Source organism: Malaclemys terrapin, chromosome 3 (genome assembly GCF_027887155.1).
Source record: "Malaclemys terrapin pileata isolate rMalTer1 chromosome 3, rMalTer1.hap1, whole genome shotgun sequence".
NCBI classification, from domain to species: Eukaryota; Metazoa; Chordata; order Testudines; family Emydidae; genus Malaclemys; species Malaclemys terrapin.
The window spans coordinates 142,783,056-142,802,311 of NC_071507.1; the positions used below are offsets into that span (position 1 = coordinate 142,783,056).

Below are 19,256 nucleotides of genomic sequence, written 5' to 3' on the forward strand. Positions count from 1 at the left end.
ATTACATTCTGCATGTTGCTGAGAGTCACAGTCCTGCGCAGTAGGAGGCAATTAATGGCTCTGCACACTTGTATGACAACAGCCCCTGCAGTGTATTTCCTGACTGCAAATTGATTTCTGACTGACTGGTAGCACTCTGGCATTCCAAGTTTCCACAATGCGATTGCCACTTGCTTCACCTCTGTCGGTGCAGCTCTCGTTTTGGTGTCCATGCAGTAGAGGGCTGAGGTAAGCTCGGCACACGGATTCAGGAATATTGCCTTGTGCAGCCAAAAGTTCTGCAACCGCTGCTTGTCCTCCCAAGCCTGCATTACGATGCAATCCCACCAGTCAGTGATAATTTCTTGGGCCCAGAAGTGGTGCTCCACCATCTGCAGCTACTTCATGAATGCCACCAACTTTGAATTGGTTCTCACTATGTCCCACAGCAATCTGGCATCCAAGAAATCGTCATGTTCCCCACCGATTTGGTGGTTCTTGCAGCTCTGCAAATAATTCATGATTGTGTGCTCTGTTTTTTCCAACACTCATGGCAGTGCAGAGCTGTGTAGGCTTCATGCTTCTGTCAGTGATGGTGGGCAGCGAGGAGGGCTGTGCGGGTTTGTGGGATTTTGAAAAAAAGGTGCAAAAATTATGGTTTACAGATGACATCATGGGAGGAGACAGTTGCACACTGAAAAATTGACCTCACGCTCCTCGTCACCCCTGTGCAACTTGTTTTGGCCCCACCATGCACTGCCAAAACTTCCAAAAGACAGAGCACTGCACTGTGGTGGGTATCAGAGAATATCAGGGTTGGAAGGGACCTCAGGAGGTCATCTACTCCAACCCCCTGCTCAAAGCAGGACCAATCCTTAACTAAATCATCCCAGATGGTGCTCCGCACCATGCATCAATGCAAACACTCCTTGTGAGTACACATAGTGCCAACGCAAGGAGCCAGGTATGCAGTCACACAAGTGATGTGCTAATGGTGACAACTTTGATGACAAAGCTTGCATCGACATAAGTTTGTGGAGTAGAAATGGCCTCCTAAAGGGAGCTAGGTTCTTAGTGGCTTTCACATCAACAGAACTGTTAATTAGTTCTAGCTCCAGAATTTTTGATGATGCAAGAGCGTGAAAGAATAAAACATCCTTTTCAGATATTAAGTTGAGTTTGCAGCGCTAACTTTTCTTTTAGAAAAAAGCTTTTTTTCTACTTGTAAAGTTGCAATTTCTATGTAGAAGTAATTGAAATATAATACCTGTAGAACACAATTTTCTTCTTAGTTGTTTTTTAGACTATAATAGCACTTCAGGACTCGTATCAGTTCTACACTAAAAAGTTAGGTTGACCTAGCTATGTTGCTCAGGGGTGTGAAAAATCCCTCAAGCCACGTAGTTAAGCTGACTTAACCTATCTTCCGTTGATCTAGCTACCGCCTTTTGGGGGGAAGTGGCTTAATTACAGTGATGGAAGAACCCCTCCCATCACTATAGTGATTGTCTACACTGAAGTGCTATAGTGGCACTGCTGCACTGGTGCAGCTGTGGTGCTGCAATATTTCTAGTGAAGATGCATAGTTTTAGTAGAAAGCCCTGCAAGGCTGCCCTTGGGAAAGCATAAACTATGTTGTAAGTTCATTAGAACTGATGATTGTAAGTAGTCTTATATGAAATACAACATCTCAACTGCAGCGACTTGTATAGTGTTTCTAATATACTTGTATTAAATCCTCAACAGATGTGAAGTTAGAAGCAAGAACCATAATTAGCTATTAATATTTACAGTTGTAAACTACTAGTAAAGAGATAGTAGAATGAAAAAAATGGAAAACTTGAAGTCAGCACTTACTTGCATATTAACTGTTCTATTTTAGTATTTCAGGCAGCTCTTACGAGGAGCTGAATCCCCAACACGCAATTCAAAGTTTAGCAGGTAGGTGTGTTTAAACCTTTTAATACGTTTTTGTAGTTGAAAGTTTTAAAATGTTTGTTTATATCAGGGATCGACAACCTATGGCACGCGGCCAGCCAGGGTAAGCACCCTGATGGGACGGGACGGTTTGTTTACCTGCCACGTCCGCAGGTTAGGCCGATCGCGGCTCCCACTGGCCACAGTTTGCCGCTCCAGGCCAATGGGGGTTGTGGGAAGCAGCGTGGGATGAGGAACGTGCCTGGCGAGCCGTGTGCCAAAGGTTGCCGATCCCTGGTTTATATGATTGAATCTTCTGCCAAATACAGTACTGTTCAATGTTCACTTATTTAGATTTCTAAACTTAGTTTTAAATTTGTAGATTACTTACAGTAGCAGCAAGTAATACGTGAAGCAATATTTCACTTAGTGTTTTTATTTCTTTTATTTTAAAAAATGGTATGAGATTCAGAAGTATAATCCTTTATTTTTGATATGTCAGAGTGAAAAATCCCCTCAAACTAAGGACATGCCCAGTAACATTAAGATAATATGGCAATAGTGAGTTACACAGAACACATTGGAGAAAGCAGAATAGAAAGTTGACTCTGTAGTGTTTGATTTCCATGTTGAATCACTTTTTCCAGTAACTGTAGAAACCAGCCAAGTGAGATTTCATTTTACAAATCAGCTCAATAGGATTCTGTGCGAACTGTAACAATTTCTCCCACTAATATTTATTGGATATAACAAACACATTTAAGCTCTGAATCTCATTACTTTAAAATACCTGTGATCTTGGGGTTTGGGAAGAAAAAATTAATATCTTTTCAATTCTGAATTTTTTTAAGTGCATTACTTATGCTTCCAATATGGCTAAGCTTTAAAAAAACAAAAAACATACAGGATACCCAGATTCCCAAACCTCTGGATGTACCTGCTTTATTCCTGTGTGGCACAGGTATACAGAAAAGCATATTAAAAATATAGACATGCTGGCTTTTGATGCATCAGAAACGCAACAAAATACAGTATCGATTTGCCAAGTGGAGGCCAAAAATGGTGGCCAATATCATTGTCAAGTTATGTTGTGTACTATTTATACCTCAGTGTCAGGTTCCATTCGGTTGAACTTAATTCAGGTTTCACAAGTAACATGACTAAAGAACAGTCTGAGACATTGTACAATGAGTTGTTTTTAAAACACTGTTAGAAGTGTAGGAAGTTTGATCTCAGTCTTTTTTTTTTTTTTTCTTTTTCCTTCCTGTACTGTCTATCCATTATGTGAGGGCTCCCACATATCAGAAACAATGTTCTTAAAGAGAAGTTATTGGTTATTACTGGTTTTAGCATTAATTTGCTTTAGTTCAACCATAAGTTATTGTGCTTGATGCAGGACTTACTGGGAAAATGTTACAGCTCATGTTATGCAAAAAGTCTGACTAGATAATTAAATGGTCCCTTCAGTCCTTAAAATCTGTGAATCTGCATAAAAAGCCCTTTGCGTCCTTAAAGTTCTTTACAAACTGTTTAATTCTTTTATAAAATGTCTACAAATTTTTCCCAGAAAACATTTTTTCTTTAAAGCCTCTATCAAGCATGGTAAATTCCTGTATGAATCAAACCTGAATTACAGCCTAAGAGTCAGAATTTTCAAGCATTTATGTATATGGTTAACTTTAGGAATGAGGGTAGTCCCTTTTTAAGCCACTGGAATTATTTAAATGCTTAATGTCACAAACACTCTTAAGTGTTTTCAGAATTGGGGTCTAAAAATCAAATGCATCTATCCCCACCAAATGCATGTGTATTGGTCTCTGGTAAATTTTGGATATTTACATGATATTTTGAGAATATTTGTCTGGAAATTGGTAGAGACCTTTATTAATAAAACAGCAGTCATGCTAATTGCAATGAAAGTTCTAGGCTGTTTGGTTTTGCTTGAAATATCTGTCTCTGTCTTTGGGACTCTCTCTCCTTCTTGGCTTGTGGGGTAATTTCTTGTACCTGTTGTTGCAGAGGTAGCCTGAGTTTGGATGACTTTCGGTAAGTCAAGATAATGTGCCATAATTGTTGCCTGTTAGTGTTAAATTGCATCTATCATGACTGCATCGTACTGCCTTTATAACAGACATTGACTGTTTCATTTTTAAATACACGCAAACTCTTTTTGGGCTAAATTCATTTGAAACAGCAAACTAATTGCATGTTCATTCTCTTAAGTTTTTAGCAAACAGTGTATTGGTCTTGGTTTAATGACTATTTCTCATACACTCAAATATTAAAATATACAAAATCTTCCTGGCTTTTACCTATTTTTATTCATATTAACCTTAGCATATTAGTTGTATGTCTCAAAGCTTTATTGCTGATAGTATGCGGGTTATTTTGTAGACTTTATTCAGAGTTTTTTCCTTGCTCCTTGTCACATGCTTCCAGATCCTATCACTTTAAAAAAAAAAAGGGGGGGGGGGGGAGAAAAAGAAAAGAAAATTGTTCTGTCCACTGCATTAGAATATCAGGCAACTCGTTCCTCCACTTTACCTGCACCCAACAGGGAGTCATTGAGAGCACAGGAGAGAGAGGCTCTATGCTGTCAGTCATGGTGCCTAGCTCCACTTGGGCCTGCAGCAGCCCTGGGCTAGGTCATGGTCAGTGCTGATGGAATCTTTAGAGAGTCTAGCTATGAAACTCTAGCATGTCTCTGCTGAGTAGGTTCAATCCATGATTGGTGAAGACATATAATTGGGCCAGATTTTGTCAGGGACAGCAAAGGTCACATTCCTGACATAAACCCCATGGCAAACATCAAGTTCCTGTTCCAAAGCATGGGGCGCTAGAGTTTCTCAATTATTTTAACATTGGCAAAACAATGCGTTTTCCTCTAGCCTCGTTCTTTGGAAATGCAGAATGGTTTTGGCTGACTTCTTCCACAAAATTCAGCCTGAGGCAGATACTTATCTGAAAAAACTCAGTACAAGTGGTTAAACTTTGGCAAAATTATAAGCAATTAAAATTAGAAAATAAACATTGAATGCTTTTAGTTTGTTAAAATGTTCATTACTCCTTTGAATCCCAAATGAGCTATCCACTTTTTTCACATTTTTCAGTTTTGCAGTTCATCTTACAGATTTGTAACAAGCTTTATGAAAACCTCAGATAGCTATATTCATCAGGAATATGTCCCCTCCTGCCCCAATAGGGTTTGTTTAGACTATTAATTTGTACATTTCTAGTACAAGAAATAAGATTCCTTTTTCAGGTCTGGTGTAAGGGCAGTATATATGGCGTGCATGCACTGATGTGCTGTAATGTGGCTAAAATGAAGAATGCAGACTTCATGCCTAATGCCTCTGCCCTTTTTACTTGAACTTGCTGCCTTTGGATACTCTTTATCATAAGTAGTTCTAGCTCTGAACAAGACTTAAATTTGCATCAAGCCTTCATCTCTAGGGCAAATTGCCTTCTTGAGCTAGGAATCTTCATCTGCTTCTGTTTTCCTTCATGTTTTGTAAGTTCTGACCCTCCTGCCTGGCTTTCTGCCTACTCTCCCTGCTGCTTTGAAGTAAGTCATAGTCCATCTTGCATCACATGCATCTGTATAAATGCCTTGATGTTTATAAAGAAAATAAACAGTGTGTTTAAACATGCAGTACTTGACAAATATGGATGAACACTTTGATGCCAGAAACTGTTGTGTTGCTACAATCACTCGACGAAAAGGTTATTGTCATTCCTTGCAATCTTTTAATTAAACAAGTTGTCTTAGGAAGTTAGTGTTATGAAAATAGATTGTTCTGTGTGTTTCATTCCAAAGTAATGCTGTAATAAGAACATCAGTGTTAGTTTATAGCTGAAATTTTAGTCCATGTCCTGGAAATGCTTTTTTAAATCATTTTCTTCCTCCCTAGCAGATGGATTTTACTGATAAATTTTAAATTGTTCTGTAATATGCAATACAGACAGTGACACTATACTACTAAAAAGTGTAAACCTACACATCAGTTCCATACTTGATCCAATTGCTCACTCTTATCTCTAAATTATATACAGTGGCTAGTACTACAATTTGCCCTATACTGTGAATTTTGTTTTTGTATAATCCTTAGGGCCACACAGAAAAGAGGAGAATCATTTGCAATCAGCAGATTAGGCAGCAAAATTAGAGGAGTATTCAAGAGCAACACAATGGAAGGAGCTGTGCTACCTAACTATGGTTTAACTGAAGGAGAGGATGATTTTGTGAGTAGAAATTTTACATTTGTCCTAAATCTCAGGGTTATTTGTTTTCCAGAATCTTTAAATACTTTCAGCTTCTGTCCCTTCTTTTCTTTTCCTTTGCTCCTGGTATTGTTGGTTATTCCACTGTGCCATCCTTGGGGTCACAGCATTTTTCCAGCTTCCTTGTTCTCTTAGTACTACTCGGTTATTTACTCAGTGAGCACAAGTATCTCCCCAGTTAGAGTAATTCCAGGAGTTAATTGCTGGGGTAAAGAGAAGTATTAAAAAGTGATGTTCTCTTTACGAAAGTAATCTTTGTCAAGTAGTCTCATGAGCAGCTGTTACTTTTCAGTCTAGTAAATATTTGCAGTAAAGTTCTGAGGTGTTTCACACCTCAGTCCTTTCTGCGTCCATAGGGCTATCGTGATTCAGGGCCAATTCTTTTGTGAGAGAGATTATTCAAATAACTACTATACTGTTTTTATACTAATGGCTAAAATATTTTTCTGGTTGCATAATTGGTACATAAACAAGTATCACTGAAAATGTACAAAATTGTGTTTTGCTCCATAAGTCTCATTCTCAGAAATTTTTGAAGTAGAGTATGTTTTCGTAGCATTTCAGAGGAAACCATTGCTGGAGGGGTGGGTTAGTTAGAGAGAGAGTGAGTGAGTATGTGTGTGAGTGTGTTTTCTAGCTCTTGGTGATAGGCAGTGGTAGAAGCAACCTATGATAAAGCTATAGAAACTGGATGTCTGAAAAATTGGCAGTGGTTGGCTGCCTTTAAGCTATGTTCCCGAAGGCCAGGTGTATGTCTGACCCTATGCTGGAGAGAGAAGATCAAGGATTTGAGGTTAAAGGATGGAACCACACTGTTTTCTCTGTACACATGGCAAAATGGAACATTTCCTGTAAGGCTTAAGGGCATTAAGACTATGTCCAACTTTTTTTTTTCTTTTGTGGAACCATCTGCTTTGTGGGGTGACATCTTGTAGCAAATCATGGAAAAAAGCAAAATAGAGTTAGTCTGACTTCAGCTCAGATGGTGGGACCACTTACTCTGCTGTTTCTTGACTAGAAGGCAATTCACTTTTCTTGTATTTTAAAAGAAAAACCTTAGTTTTGATTTATTGCAGAAATCCCAGTTCTAGGTGGAACTGAGCTAAGTGGATTTTCCATAGTTTTCCTATTACATTTTTCAAACTTTTACTGCTAGATTGGAAAATTGGTTTCGTGATCATGGCTAATATGGAGCAGATAGGACTCTGCCTAAAATTGTAAATCTGTCACAAGTTTCTTAAAAACACGGATGCGGTGACACAATAAGACGCATAAGATTCAATAAGAGAAATAATCATTAAGAAAATCTCTCAACCCTGGACTCCCTACAGCTGTTTTGCAGAGGGAAATACATTGAAATAATGTGTTCATATGTATATTCTGCACTCACACTGCCTTGATGTCCCTGATCCTAGATGAGCTGTTTACACTGGAGTAATCATGTGGGTCAGTAATTCATGCTTGCTACAGTTATTTTGCCAGTCTTAAGGCTTCTCTTGCAACTAGATTTTTTTTTTCTTGTACACCAAACAGCAGTGACTGAATAGTAAACTGACTGTCAGGAGGTTGATGCCCTGGTATCCATGGCACAGATGTGGGCAAGGAAATATGAGGACGGTATGGGAAGTGAGGGAAATTAAGTTGGTCACGAACTGCCTGATAGTCATGAATTTTTAATGATTTAAATTTATTTCTGTTGTGATTTCTCCTGAATTTATGGAAATACATTGGTTTTTAAGTCATGTGAATTTGAGACTTTCTATGGCACTTATAACTATTTCACTGTACATTACATTTAAGCAAATTTGTGCTATGTTCTTTGATGCTGTGCTGGTCCATTTTCCACTACTGGAAAATAAAAGTATAAAAGGTTTACCTGAATTTGAATCTTTCATCTGTTTTTTTTCCCCCAATAACTCCTCCCCACCCAACTTGTATCCAAAATGGTAAAAACAGAATAACTGATTTCAGAATTCTATATGTTTCCCCTTTTTCTTAAAGGATCCACAAGGTATAGGATAGCTCTTCAGACTATCATATCTTCAAATGAGCAGTGTTGCTGTGCTGTCTTGTAGAGTTTAGGTCTTGTGATGTCACTCATCATTGGGACTGTAGTCTAATACTCCCAGGGAAGGGGCAGAAAACAGATTGTCCAGTGTTCAGCTCTTAAAGGATTAATTCTTATCCTACTAGGCTGAAATAAAGCAAGAGTGTATTTTTTCCTCTTCTAATTTTTCAGTTATCCAAGAAAAGTAGAATTATATTTGCATTTTTCATTCCTCAGTAAATCAACTCTTTTAAGTTTGATTTTTGGAAAAACTACACATTTGTTAGAGTGTCTAACATCTTAGGTACAATGAGAGATCATAACAGAAATGTATAATGAAATTGTGTTTATATTTACTGAAATACATAGCTCCACATATGTATGTTACACTTCAGTCTTTTTTTTAATTTAAAGACAAAGTTACAAAAAAAACATTAATATACTACTTCAGTGTGTTACTGAATTCTAGAAACGGATGATTGAGATGATGTAAGGGATGATGCTCTATAGAAAAAGCAGGCTGTTCATGTTGGAAAATAATTTGAGTGAGTTGCCAGTTACAGGGCTTTTGTGGGCAAAATGACCTAAAGCTAATTTTAGTGAAACTCGATAAGCTTGCTTGTAAAATCTTTATGGATAGTTGACTGATGCCACTTATGCCAAAGCAATATTATTTTTGCTGATAACAGAAATGCATAACTTGTATTTCTTTTTGAGTGCTTGCTCATCTCCATTCCATGTTAGGTGTGTGTAAGCCGCATGCACTATTGTTGGAGATTTTTCCTTCAGTGGTATCCGTTGGGCTGGCTTTAGCACCCTCTGGTGCCAGCCAACCCCGCGCCCTCTCAGTTCCTTCTTACCGCCTGCGTCAGTCGTTGAAACAGCTTCTCTTGCTTCAGCAATGTGATCATTTAGCGTTTTTTTTTTTTTTTCCCCTTCCTGTTAATCTGAATGTCCATGAACTCTGAGCCCATCTCCTCGGGTACCACTTGTGAGTCACCTAACGTGGAATGGACATGAGCAAGCACTTGAAAAGGAGAAACTGTTACTAAACTTTCCATAACTACTGTTCTTCAAGATGTGTTGCTCATGTTCATTCCATGACGCATCCTCCTGCTCTTCTGTTGGAGTGAGCCGGCAAGAAGGAACTGAGAAGGTGCGGGGCCAGTCAGGTCCTTTATACAAGTGCATGAGCGGGCACTAGAGCTTGCCCGAAGGATACCAGTGGGAAAAATTGTTCTCCTTAACCTCCAAGGATAGGACAAGAAATAATGGTCTTAAATTGCAGCAAAGACAGTTTAGGTTGGACATTAGGAAAAGCTTCCTAACTGTGAGGGTGGTTAAACACTGCAATAAATTGCCTAGGGAGGTTGTGGAATCTCCATCACTGAGATTGTCTAACCTGCGCTTAAAAAACACCTGTCAGGGATGGTCTAGATCAGTAGTCCCCAACCTTTCTGTTGCAATAGCGTATTCATGTTCCCAGAAAAGTGTGACGGGCGCCGGACGACCAGCCGCTGAAATGCCGCCAAGAACCGGCGTCATCAAGAAGCGTCGCTGCCAAAATGCTGCTGAGAAGAAGCATTTCGGTGGCGATGCTTCTTGGCGTTGCTGCATTTCAGCGGCTGGTTTTTCCGGCGGCCGCGCTCCTCAGTGGTGGGTTGTCCGGCGGAAGCGCTCCCTTGTCAGTAGACAGGCGCACATAAGTGCCCAGGCGGGCGCCATGGCACCCGCTGGCACTGCATTGGGGGACCACTGGTCTAGATTATACTTAGTCCTGCTATGAGTTCATGGAACTGGACTAGATGACCTCTTGAAGTCCATTCCAGTTCTATGATCTCAAAGAATAACAGTTACAGAAAGATTAGTAACAGGTTTTTTTTTCTGATTACTATTACTTAGCTCTTACCTGTTTATAACCAGAATTACTTTTGTAATAGGTCTGGAATAAAATAGATTGGTATCTGAAATGACGACTTTAAATAGGGGAAAAGTGAAACAGAGTGGTGAAATTTGGTATTCTAGGTATAATGTGCAAAATCCTTTCTCTACCCCCTTCCACTGCTAACAAAATGTAAAACAAACAAACCAACTTTGCAGGCATGTAGGGACTAAAAGACAGTAGAACAAGTGTGCTCTTACTATGCATGGCAGGGCCTGAAATATTGCTTTCCATTTACTCAGTGTCTACCACCAGTTGTAGCTACAGGGTCTGATTAAGGCTTCATACTGGAGACCTTTTGTAGGGGTTAAAAATTGTTGCCTCTCAAAAGATTGAAATGCACCTTGCATCTCACTCACTCAAAAGTTCTATGGTTGATTGCTGGTGGGCCTTCAACTGGTTCAGATTACCCTACAGTTTGTAGGGGGTAAACACTGTTAGAGGTCCACTCATTCAGGCTCAGATGATTGAGTGCTTTGATAGAAGCAAAATGGTGGCAGAAATGGTCCCTTAGATGAACCTCCATAGCTCACCAATTGAGAGAGGGCTCCCACTGCTTCAGCTCCACAGGTCAACTAGCCGTGGATTGCCAGCTAAGACTTTTTTCTTTGCTCCTCACATTATTTCCTCACCACCAGATGACACCATAATGCCCTATAGTTTTGCACCACCTCAGCCAGTGAACCATTGAAAGTCTGCCAGCTATAATTCCTGCCCTGATACACATAGATAGTACATCAGAGCGAGGCTCTCAGCTGGCAAGACACCTCTGACTCACCAGATGGAACTGCAGTAGGAGGAGCATCACTGGTAAATGGGCTCCTCCCAGCCCTTCAGCTATTAGCTCCCATATTGATGCCTCCTCTTAGGGACGGGGGAAGTTGGTAGCTATGGGGTCATGAAGAATGCAGTAATCAGGTCTGCTGCAGTTCTAGCTAATGAGCTACATGGTTCATCAGAGCAAGGTTTGTAACTGGCAAACAATGAGTGGTTCACTGGCTCAGTTGCAGAGCTGGAGGCTACCTATATGTGCCAATATTGCTGGGAAGGAACATTACCAGGATGACAGCCCACACCGTAATCAGTTAGGGCAGCCATAGTTAGGTGCAAGGGCAAATCTTAAACTAATCAAATGATGACTGTAATGATGTACTCTGTTGTTTACATAAGAACGGCCATATTGGGTCAGACCAAAGGTCCATCTAGCCCAGTATCCTGTCTTCCAACAGTGGCCAATGCCAAGTGCCGCAGAGTGAATGAACAGAACAGGTAATCATCAAGTGATCCATTCCCAACTTCTGTTTGTGCTTCATTCAGTGCAGTACAATTAGCTGGACCATGAGCACTTGAATGCTCTACAGTAAACAAAGCCAAAGTGGATCCTCTAGCCAACTCTGCCCTCCTTCCATAGAAGTGGATTAGGAGCTGTGGTAGCAACCCCTGAGCTGCTTCCAGGTATACTCTGTAGCTTTTGTGGATAGATTCAGTTATCCCAATTTCTACAGAACTCCCTCAAACAAAACTGGATTTGAATTTAGAGCAGGTGAGTAGGTTTGGCCCTAATTTCTTAAATCAAAGGGGAGGGAAAAAAAACCCATGACTTTAGTTTGATGTGTATTCACACACAAGTGGTGTCTTTTTTAGATTGAAGTTTCTTTATTTAATTTTATAAAGTGGGGATTTATAATTTACTTTTAAAATGGGATATTCCTTTAGTTCACTTACTACTCCACAGTTCAAGATGTAGATCAGTTCTATCTGTACTAACTTATAAGTGAGAAGTACTAGCTAATGGAGTTTAAGCAGGCTCATGAACCTTGCTGACAGTCTCAGCCATAATGTAGGGCCTTGAGGCTTTCTCTCATATCCAAGTTTACCATTCCTATAGGAGTTTATTTTCTGTTCAGCAATTGAAGAGGCAGGACCAGACCTGCCTACTATCAGAGAAGGGAGTTGGCTATCCATTCAAGAAAACAATCCAATTCAGTTTGCTTCCTGGCAGCAGCAGTCAGGTTGAACAATTTGGGAAGACATGACTGACTTCTAAAAACTGTATTTGTCTTTGGTAAAGATGTGTTTTTTTCCGAATATATCAACTGGTCGTACTTAATAATAGAGCTGTGCACATTTTTTTTTTGGATTGTTGGCCTTTCTGAAAAATGAAAAATAAAAAATGGATCAAACCAAAACCGATTTTTAATTTTTTTTCTTTTGCATATTGAAAAAGTCAGAGAAGTGTCATTTTGTATGCTCCAAAATGTTTTGTTTGAGGCATCTTTAACTGTTTAAATAAAAGTAAAGGAAATGAAGAGCTAGATTCATAAAACAGGAGGAGGAGGAGATGGTCTTCTAGCACAGGCATTTGAATCCAGGTCTTCCACATCCCAGGTGAGTGCCTTAACCTCCAAGCTATTAGTTATTCTTAGATGATTCTCTCTATCTCCCCTGTTGAAGCTGTTCGAACTTTGTATAACATAATTGAATAATTATTGGGCCGGATTGAGAGTGATTCCATAGCTCAGTGGTTAGGGCACTCACCTGGGAGGGGGGACAACCATATTCCAGTCTCTGCTCCAGAACAGGGATTCAAACTTGGGTCGCCCACGATCCAGATGATTTCCCTAACTACTGGGAAATTGGGCATAAGGGGGCACCTCCACATTTTTGCAAATGGCACCTAAATTCCCCCTGTGAATCTATCCCCAATGTATCAACATTTCTGAAAATTTTCTTATTTGTTTTGACCAAAACAGTTAACTGAAATGGACATGAATTCACAATGTTTGTCAATCTAAATCTGTATTTTATTCAGCAAAAAAAAATTGAACTGAAAAATGTTGCCCAGTTCTAGTCTCCCCTAAAATTCTGCTTTTCTCATTTTTGCTGTGTTGTTCAGGGTTAGGATTTTAAAAGCACAAATTGACTTTTGAAAGCTATTTCTGCCTTTTCCCCCTCTCCCCAATGTACATACCACACTGTATCTAAATGTTGTTCTTTTTGCTCACACTTTTTAATTTCTATGCCAAATGCCAGACAGCTGAGATATTGCCCCAAACACGGCTAGACAGAATCATAAGTAGCTTTTGAAGTCCATCAGTGGAGTGGTAACAAGATGTAACCTTTGGTGTAAGTCCTTTAATGTTTCAGAATCTTTAAAATATTTGTTTTATTTTGTTTTTGCTGGTAATGGACCTACCAAACTTGATGGTGACATATACCATATTGTCCTTGAAATGCCTCATCCTTCCCCAAGAGCTAGGAAGAAACTTTAACATGCTATGAGTCAGCTGGTGATCTAGTAGATTGCCACTTGAGATACTGTTAACAATTTTGTTTTTACCTTCAAACAAACCTACAGGTCTAGGGATTTTTATACAGAAGATCCAACAATAGCAACTATGGAAACATGCCCCCTTCCAGAATTTTTGTGTGTGTTGTCGTCTTTGGTTCTGATCACATGTACTTCTTATGTGAAGATTCATCTTCTATATGTTCTGCAAAATTAAAAATTGTGCCATATACTAAAAATCAGATCAGGGAGGTCTTGATGCTTAAATCTTTCACTGCAGATTGAAGAAGGCATTATGGTAATGGAAGATGATTCTCCTGTGGAGACTGTTAGCACTCCCAATACACCGCGCAACCTTGCTGCATGGAAAATTTGCATTCCATATGTGGACTTCTTTGATGATCCCTCCCTTGAAAAGAAGGAGAGAAAAGAGAGAATTCCTGTGTTTTGTATTGATGTGGAGAGAAACGATAGAAGGGCAGGTAGGACTTCTTGTGATTAAATAAAAATACTTAAAAATGTAGCTCAAAATGTCTGTTCTAGTATGCTTTATTTATCTGACTGTTCTGATGTGCTACACACACACTTACTTTAGCATCAAAGTAATGACTTGCTAATGAATTTTAAGTCTTTGATAATGTGGGCATAAAGGAAAAATGGTCACTTATTACACCTCTACCCCAATATAATGCGACCTGATATAATATGAATTTGGATATAACGTGGTAAAGCAGCGCTCGGGGGGGGTGGGGCTGCGCACTCTGGCGGATCAAAGCAAGTTCGATAGAATGCGGTTTCACCTATAACGCAGTAAGATTTTTTTTTGGCTCCCGAGGACAGTTATATCGGGATAGAGGTGTATCTGGAACTTGTGACAAATTACTTCTAAAAGGAGTCCAGTCTATTCAGAATTCAAACCAAGGCTTAGGAATTACTTCCTCCCCACAAAAATGTTAATATTGTGATTCATGTTGGTAAACGTTGAATGTGTTTTCTATTTAATGTACCAGCAATATATTTCAAACTCCACTCACTCTTTCTTGAATAGTACTTTGTTTAAACGCAGTGGATCTAATTTACCTCTATTTCAGTAAAGCATTTGATATGTTTCTGCATGGGGAAATATTAGCTAAATTGGAAAAGATGGGGATCAATATGAACATTGAAAGGTGGATAAGGAACTGGTTAAAGGGGAGACAACAACGGGTCATATTGAAAGGTGGACAGTCAAGCTGGAAAGAGGTTACTAGTAGAGTTCCTCAGGGACCGGTTTTGTGACCAATCTTGTTTAATCTTTTTATTACTGACCTTGGCACAAAAAGTGGGAATGTACTAATAAAGTTTGCAGATGACACAAAGCTGGGAGATATTGTTAATACAGAGAAGGACCGGGATATCATACAGGAAGAGCTGGATGACCTTGTAAACTGGAGTAATAGTAAGTAATAGGATGAAATTTAATAGTGAAAAGTGCAAGGTCATGCATTTAGGGATTAATAACCAGAATTTTTGTTATAAATTGGGGACGCATCAGTTGGAAGTAACGGAGCAGGAGAAGGACCTTGGAGTACTGGTTGATCACAGGATGACTATGAGCCGCCAATGTGATATGGCTGTTAAAAAAGCTAAAGCGGTCTTGGGATGCATCAGGCGAGATATTTCCAGTAAAGATAAGGAGGTGTTAGTACCGTTCTACAAGGCACTGGTGAGACCTCATCTGGAATATTGTATGCAGTTCTGGTCTCCCATGTTTAAGAAGGATAAATTCAAATTGGAACAGGTACAGAGAAGGGCTACTAGGATGATCCAAGGAATGGAAAACCTGTCTTATGAAAGGAGATTCAAAGAGCTTGGCTTGTTTAACGTAACCAAGAGAAGGCTGAAGGGAGATATGATTTCTCTTTATAAATATTTCAGAGGGATAAATACCAGGGAGGGAGAGGAATTATTTTAGCTCAGTACCAATGTGGACACAAGAACAAATGGATATAAACTGGCCATCAGGAAGTTTAGACTTGAAGTTAGACGAAGGTTTCTAACCATCAGAGGAGGGAAGTTCTGGAACAGCCTTCCAAGGGGAGTAGTGGGGTCAAAAGAGATATCTGGTTTCAAGACTAAGCTTGATAAGTTTATGGAGGGGATGGTATGATGGGATAGCCTAATTTTGGCAATTAGTTGATCATTAATTATTAGCAGTAAATATGCCCAATAGCCTGTGATGGGATGTTAGATGGGGTGGGATGTGAGTTACTAAGAGAATTTTTTCCTGGGTGCTGCCGGTGAGTCTTGCCCACTTGCTCACGGTTTAGCTGATCTCCCTATTTGGGGTCGGGAAGGAATTTTCCTCTAGGGCAGATTGGCAGAGGGCCTGGAGGTTTTTTGCCTTCCTCTGCAGCGTGGGGCGCAGGTCACTTGCTGGAGGATTCTTTGCACCTTGAGGTCTTTAAACCACAATTTGAGGACTTCAATAATTCAGACATAGGTTACGGGTTTGTTACAGGAGTGGGTGGGTGAGATTCTGTGGCCTGCGTTGTGCAGGAGGTCAGACTAGATGATCATAATGGTCCTTCTGACCTTAAAGTCTATGATTCTAGATTTGTTGGTCCCCAGGTATCTTTTCAGATGGACACCGTTACAAGTGCACAAATAGGTATTTACTATTAAACATTCCAGAGCAGGAACATGGCTTTTTCTTGTAAACTTTAAAGTTGATTTCTTATGCAAATTAAATTTTTTGGTAACTTAGAAATAGTTTAAATTTATTTTGCAACCAAGGATTTCAGCATCTGTTTCAAAAAACATCCATATTTGGGGAGAAAAAAAATCTAACTCCCCTTTTAGAGAAATGCAAATTGGCATTAATGAGGCTTCTTCCTGTTTGTAGCACTTGACAAACAGCTGGTGGAGATGACTGGACGAGCCCTGTACTGAGAGGAGATAATTAGCAAGACCCAAGCTTGAATTAGATACAGATTTCCTTCATAGTAGCATGCCTGTCTACCAACCATGCCTTGGGCTGCTCATGTGATTTAACACTACAGTAACTCCTCGCTTAACGTAGTTATGTTCCTGAAAAATGCGACTTTAAGCAAAACAATGTTAAGCGAATCCAATTTCCCTGTAAGAATTAATGTAAATGGGGGGGACGGGGCGGGGTTAGGTTCCAGGGAAATTTTTTTCACCAGACAAAAGATTATGCGTGCATGCGCGCTCTCTCTCTCTCTCTCTCTCTCTGTTTTAAACAAACAATTTAATACTGTACACAGCAATGATGATTGTGAAGCTTGGTTGAGGTGGTGGAGTCAGAGGGTGGAATATTTCCCAGGGAATGCCTTAGTGCTAAATGACGAACTAGCACTCCGCTGAGCCCTCAGGGGTTAACATGTTATTTTTAATGTAGCATCACATGCTACATGGCAACACAAATGGAAGGAGGGGAGACAGCATGGCAGACAGAGATGCACCGTGTGTGTGTGTGTGTGTGTGTGTGTGTGAGAGAGAGAGAGAGAGAGAGAGATGTGCATTTCCTCTTTAAGTACGCTGACCCCAATCTAAGTACATTGCCTTTTTAAGTAGATCAGCAAGTTGAGACAGCAGCTGCTGCTAGCAAACTCCCTCCATCCTGAGCCCTGTCGTGTCCCCCCTCCCGCTCTATGGAGATGGGGTAAGCAGGGGGGAGAAGGACACCCTGACATTAGCACCCCTCATCCCCCTTGCCTACACAGCAAGCAGGAGACTCCCGGGAGCAGCTCCAAGGCAGAGGGCATGTGCAGCACCTGGCAGTGGGAGGAGGGACAGCTGGCAATTGGTAGTCTGCTGGACGGCTGCCGCACAGGGAACTTAGGAGAGTGGGGGACTGCCAGTCCACCCTGGTTCCAAGTCCCCACCAACCAGCTGCAACGGGCTGCTCTTTCTGCAAACAGTGGACAAAGCAGGTGGCTGCCAAACAACATAAGGGAGCATTGCGCAACTTTAAAGGAGCATGTTCTGTAATTGATCAACAACGTTAACCGGGACGACTTTAAGTGACGAGTTACTGTACTTAAGTTATTTAAAGAGCTAAGTGTGGCTAGAGTAGTGTTATAATACTGGCAGTACTGATTCACATTTGAGGGTTTTTCCTCTGTACTCTGTGGTATATTTGCTATTCTTAAGTCTTTATTACTCTCCCAGGTGGGTGTAGAAACCTATATTACTTTCAATATGTGGTGGTTGTTGTTTTTTTCAGTTGGACATGAACCTGAACGCTGGTCTGTCTATAGAAGATACCTTGAATTTTATGTGCTTGAGTCAAAGTTAACAGAATTTCATGGTACGTTTTCACTTCCTACTTCAGTGATTGCTTTTTAGAATCGAGCAGAAATTTAAGATACTAAAATGTTTCTTTTTGGTTTTAAGAATAAATGAATCTGCTTGACTTTTTACTAATTTATAGGTACCTTTACTGATGCTCAACTTCCATCAAAAAGGATCATTGGTCCAAAGAACTATGAATTCTTAAAGACAAAGAGGGAAGAGTTTCAGGAGTACCTGCAGGTACAAGACAATCTACTGTCGTTCAATTTTTTAAGTAGATTGTGTAATTGTGAAGCTTATAAAGGTTAACACACTCTCATTTTTATTACATTTGGAAAAAAATTGAAGTATTTGGATGAATGTATAATTTCTAGGATACCATAGCACTGTTTTAAACATCTGTTGTTGTTACTATAGAGAACCTAGTTTTTAAGAATCTTCTTTCATCTACTCTTTCTTTTATGTCCCCCAAAGAAACTTCTGCAACATCCAGAGCTGAGTAACAGCCAGCTTTTGGCTGACTTTCTGTCTCCGAATGGTGGAGAGACGCAATTTCTCGATAAAATGTTGCCTGATGTAAATCTTGGTAGGTAACATAGTTGCTCTTTATTCTGGTAAATAGCTCTCTTGTAGAAACTGTAATGCACCAAATTAAGTGAGGGTCCATTAATACTGAGAAACTGGACTTTTATAAGTTCTGGGTGTGTGAAACATGATGTCTCTCTCCTGCTATACAGCTGTTACAATCCAGTCATTTTTCCAACAGTCAGATATTTTGATGCTTACATTCCTATCCATTCCCAGAAGGGAAAGTATTGTGAAGCTTTGGAAAATCTGGTCTGCATATGGATGCCTTCTGAATATCTAAGCCCAGTACTTCCAAAATCCATTGCTCATGGAGATCAGATCCTCTACGTCTTCAAGTAATTCAAGATGATGAATGGCATTAGCCCAGATTTGATTTTTCAAGAATCAATCCAAGGAGACAGCTGTTTGTTTGGGATTTTTTTTAATGTTGATAGAGGCAGTGTATTGATTTACCTTACCTTTGAATGTTAGCTGGTCGGCCCTATTTAAGTTAATTTGAGAACTGCCAGAATTAATGTCAATTTCGTGTACTAATGTTGGGTCCATTGTATAACATGGTGTCCTAAATTCAACACAGTACCCTATGTAGTTAAACAAGATGGTAATTTGTATTTCTTCTGATGACCTGTTTAGCTGTAGGCCCATTTTTTGTGTTTTGGCAATTGTGAGCTTATCTTTCATTAGTAATGTTTTTTTTTCCTATTGATATAACAAGATGTCCAAACAAATGTGTATTGTGGGTGAATGTTTCAGGTGTTCTGAAGAGTCATGTCTTATCTGGTCCCAAGCTAGGTGCCATACCTCCCCAAACATACATTTGCTCTCAACATTTCACAAGGTTTCTGATCAGAGGTTAGTTTGTTATGAGATGTGACATATATCCTGTCACAACAAGTCTTAAAATTACTAACCTCTGA

The 19,256-nt window shown here is 39.8% G+C and overlaps 1 protein-coding gene across 2 annotated transcripts in view; it reads left to right on the top strand.

Annotated features, from left to right (window-relative positions):
• Positions 1–19,256, top strand: part of SNX14 (sorting nexin 14) — an 82,915-nt gene that overhangs the window by 36,333 nt on the left and 27,326 nt on the right. The window contains exons 15-21 of one of the 2 annotated variants that reach the window (XM_054022550.1): positions 1,862–1,920; positions 3,916–3,942; positions 6,006–6,138; positions 13,736–13,937; positions 17,684–17,767; positions 17,891–17,991; positions 18,226–18,337. In XM_054022550.1, the coding sequence (XP_053878525.1) occupies positions 1,862–1,920; positions 3,916–3,942; positions 6,006–6,138; positions 13,736–13,937; positions 17,684–17,767; positions 17,891–17,991; positions 18,226–18,337 (718 nt within the window). The remainder of the gene's footprint in view (positions 1–1,861; positions 1,921–3,915; positions 3,943–6,005; positions 6,139–13,735; positions 13,938–17,683; positions 17,768–17,890; positions 17,992–18,225; positions 18,338–19,256) is intronic. The other variant, XM_054022551.1, reaches the window with a different exon arrangement.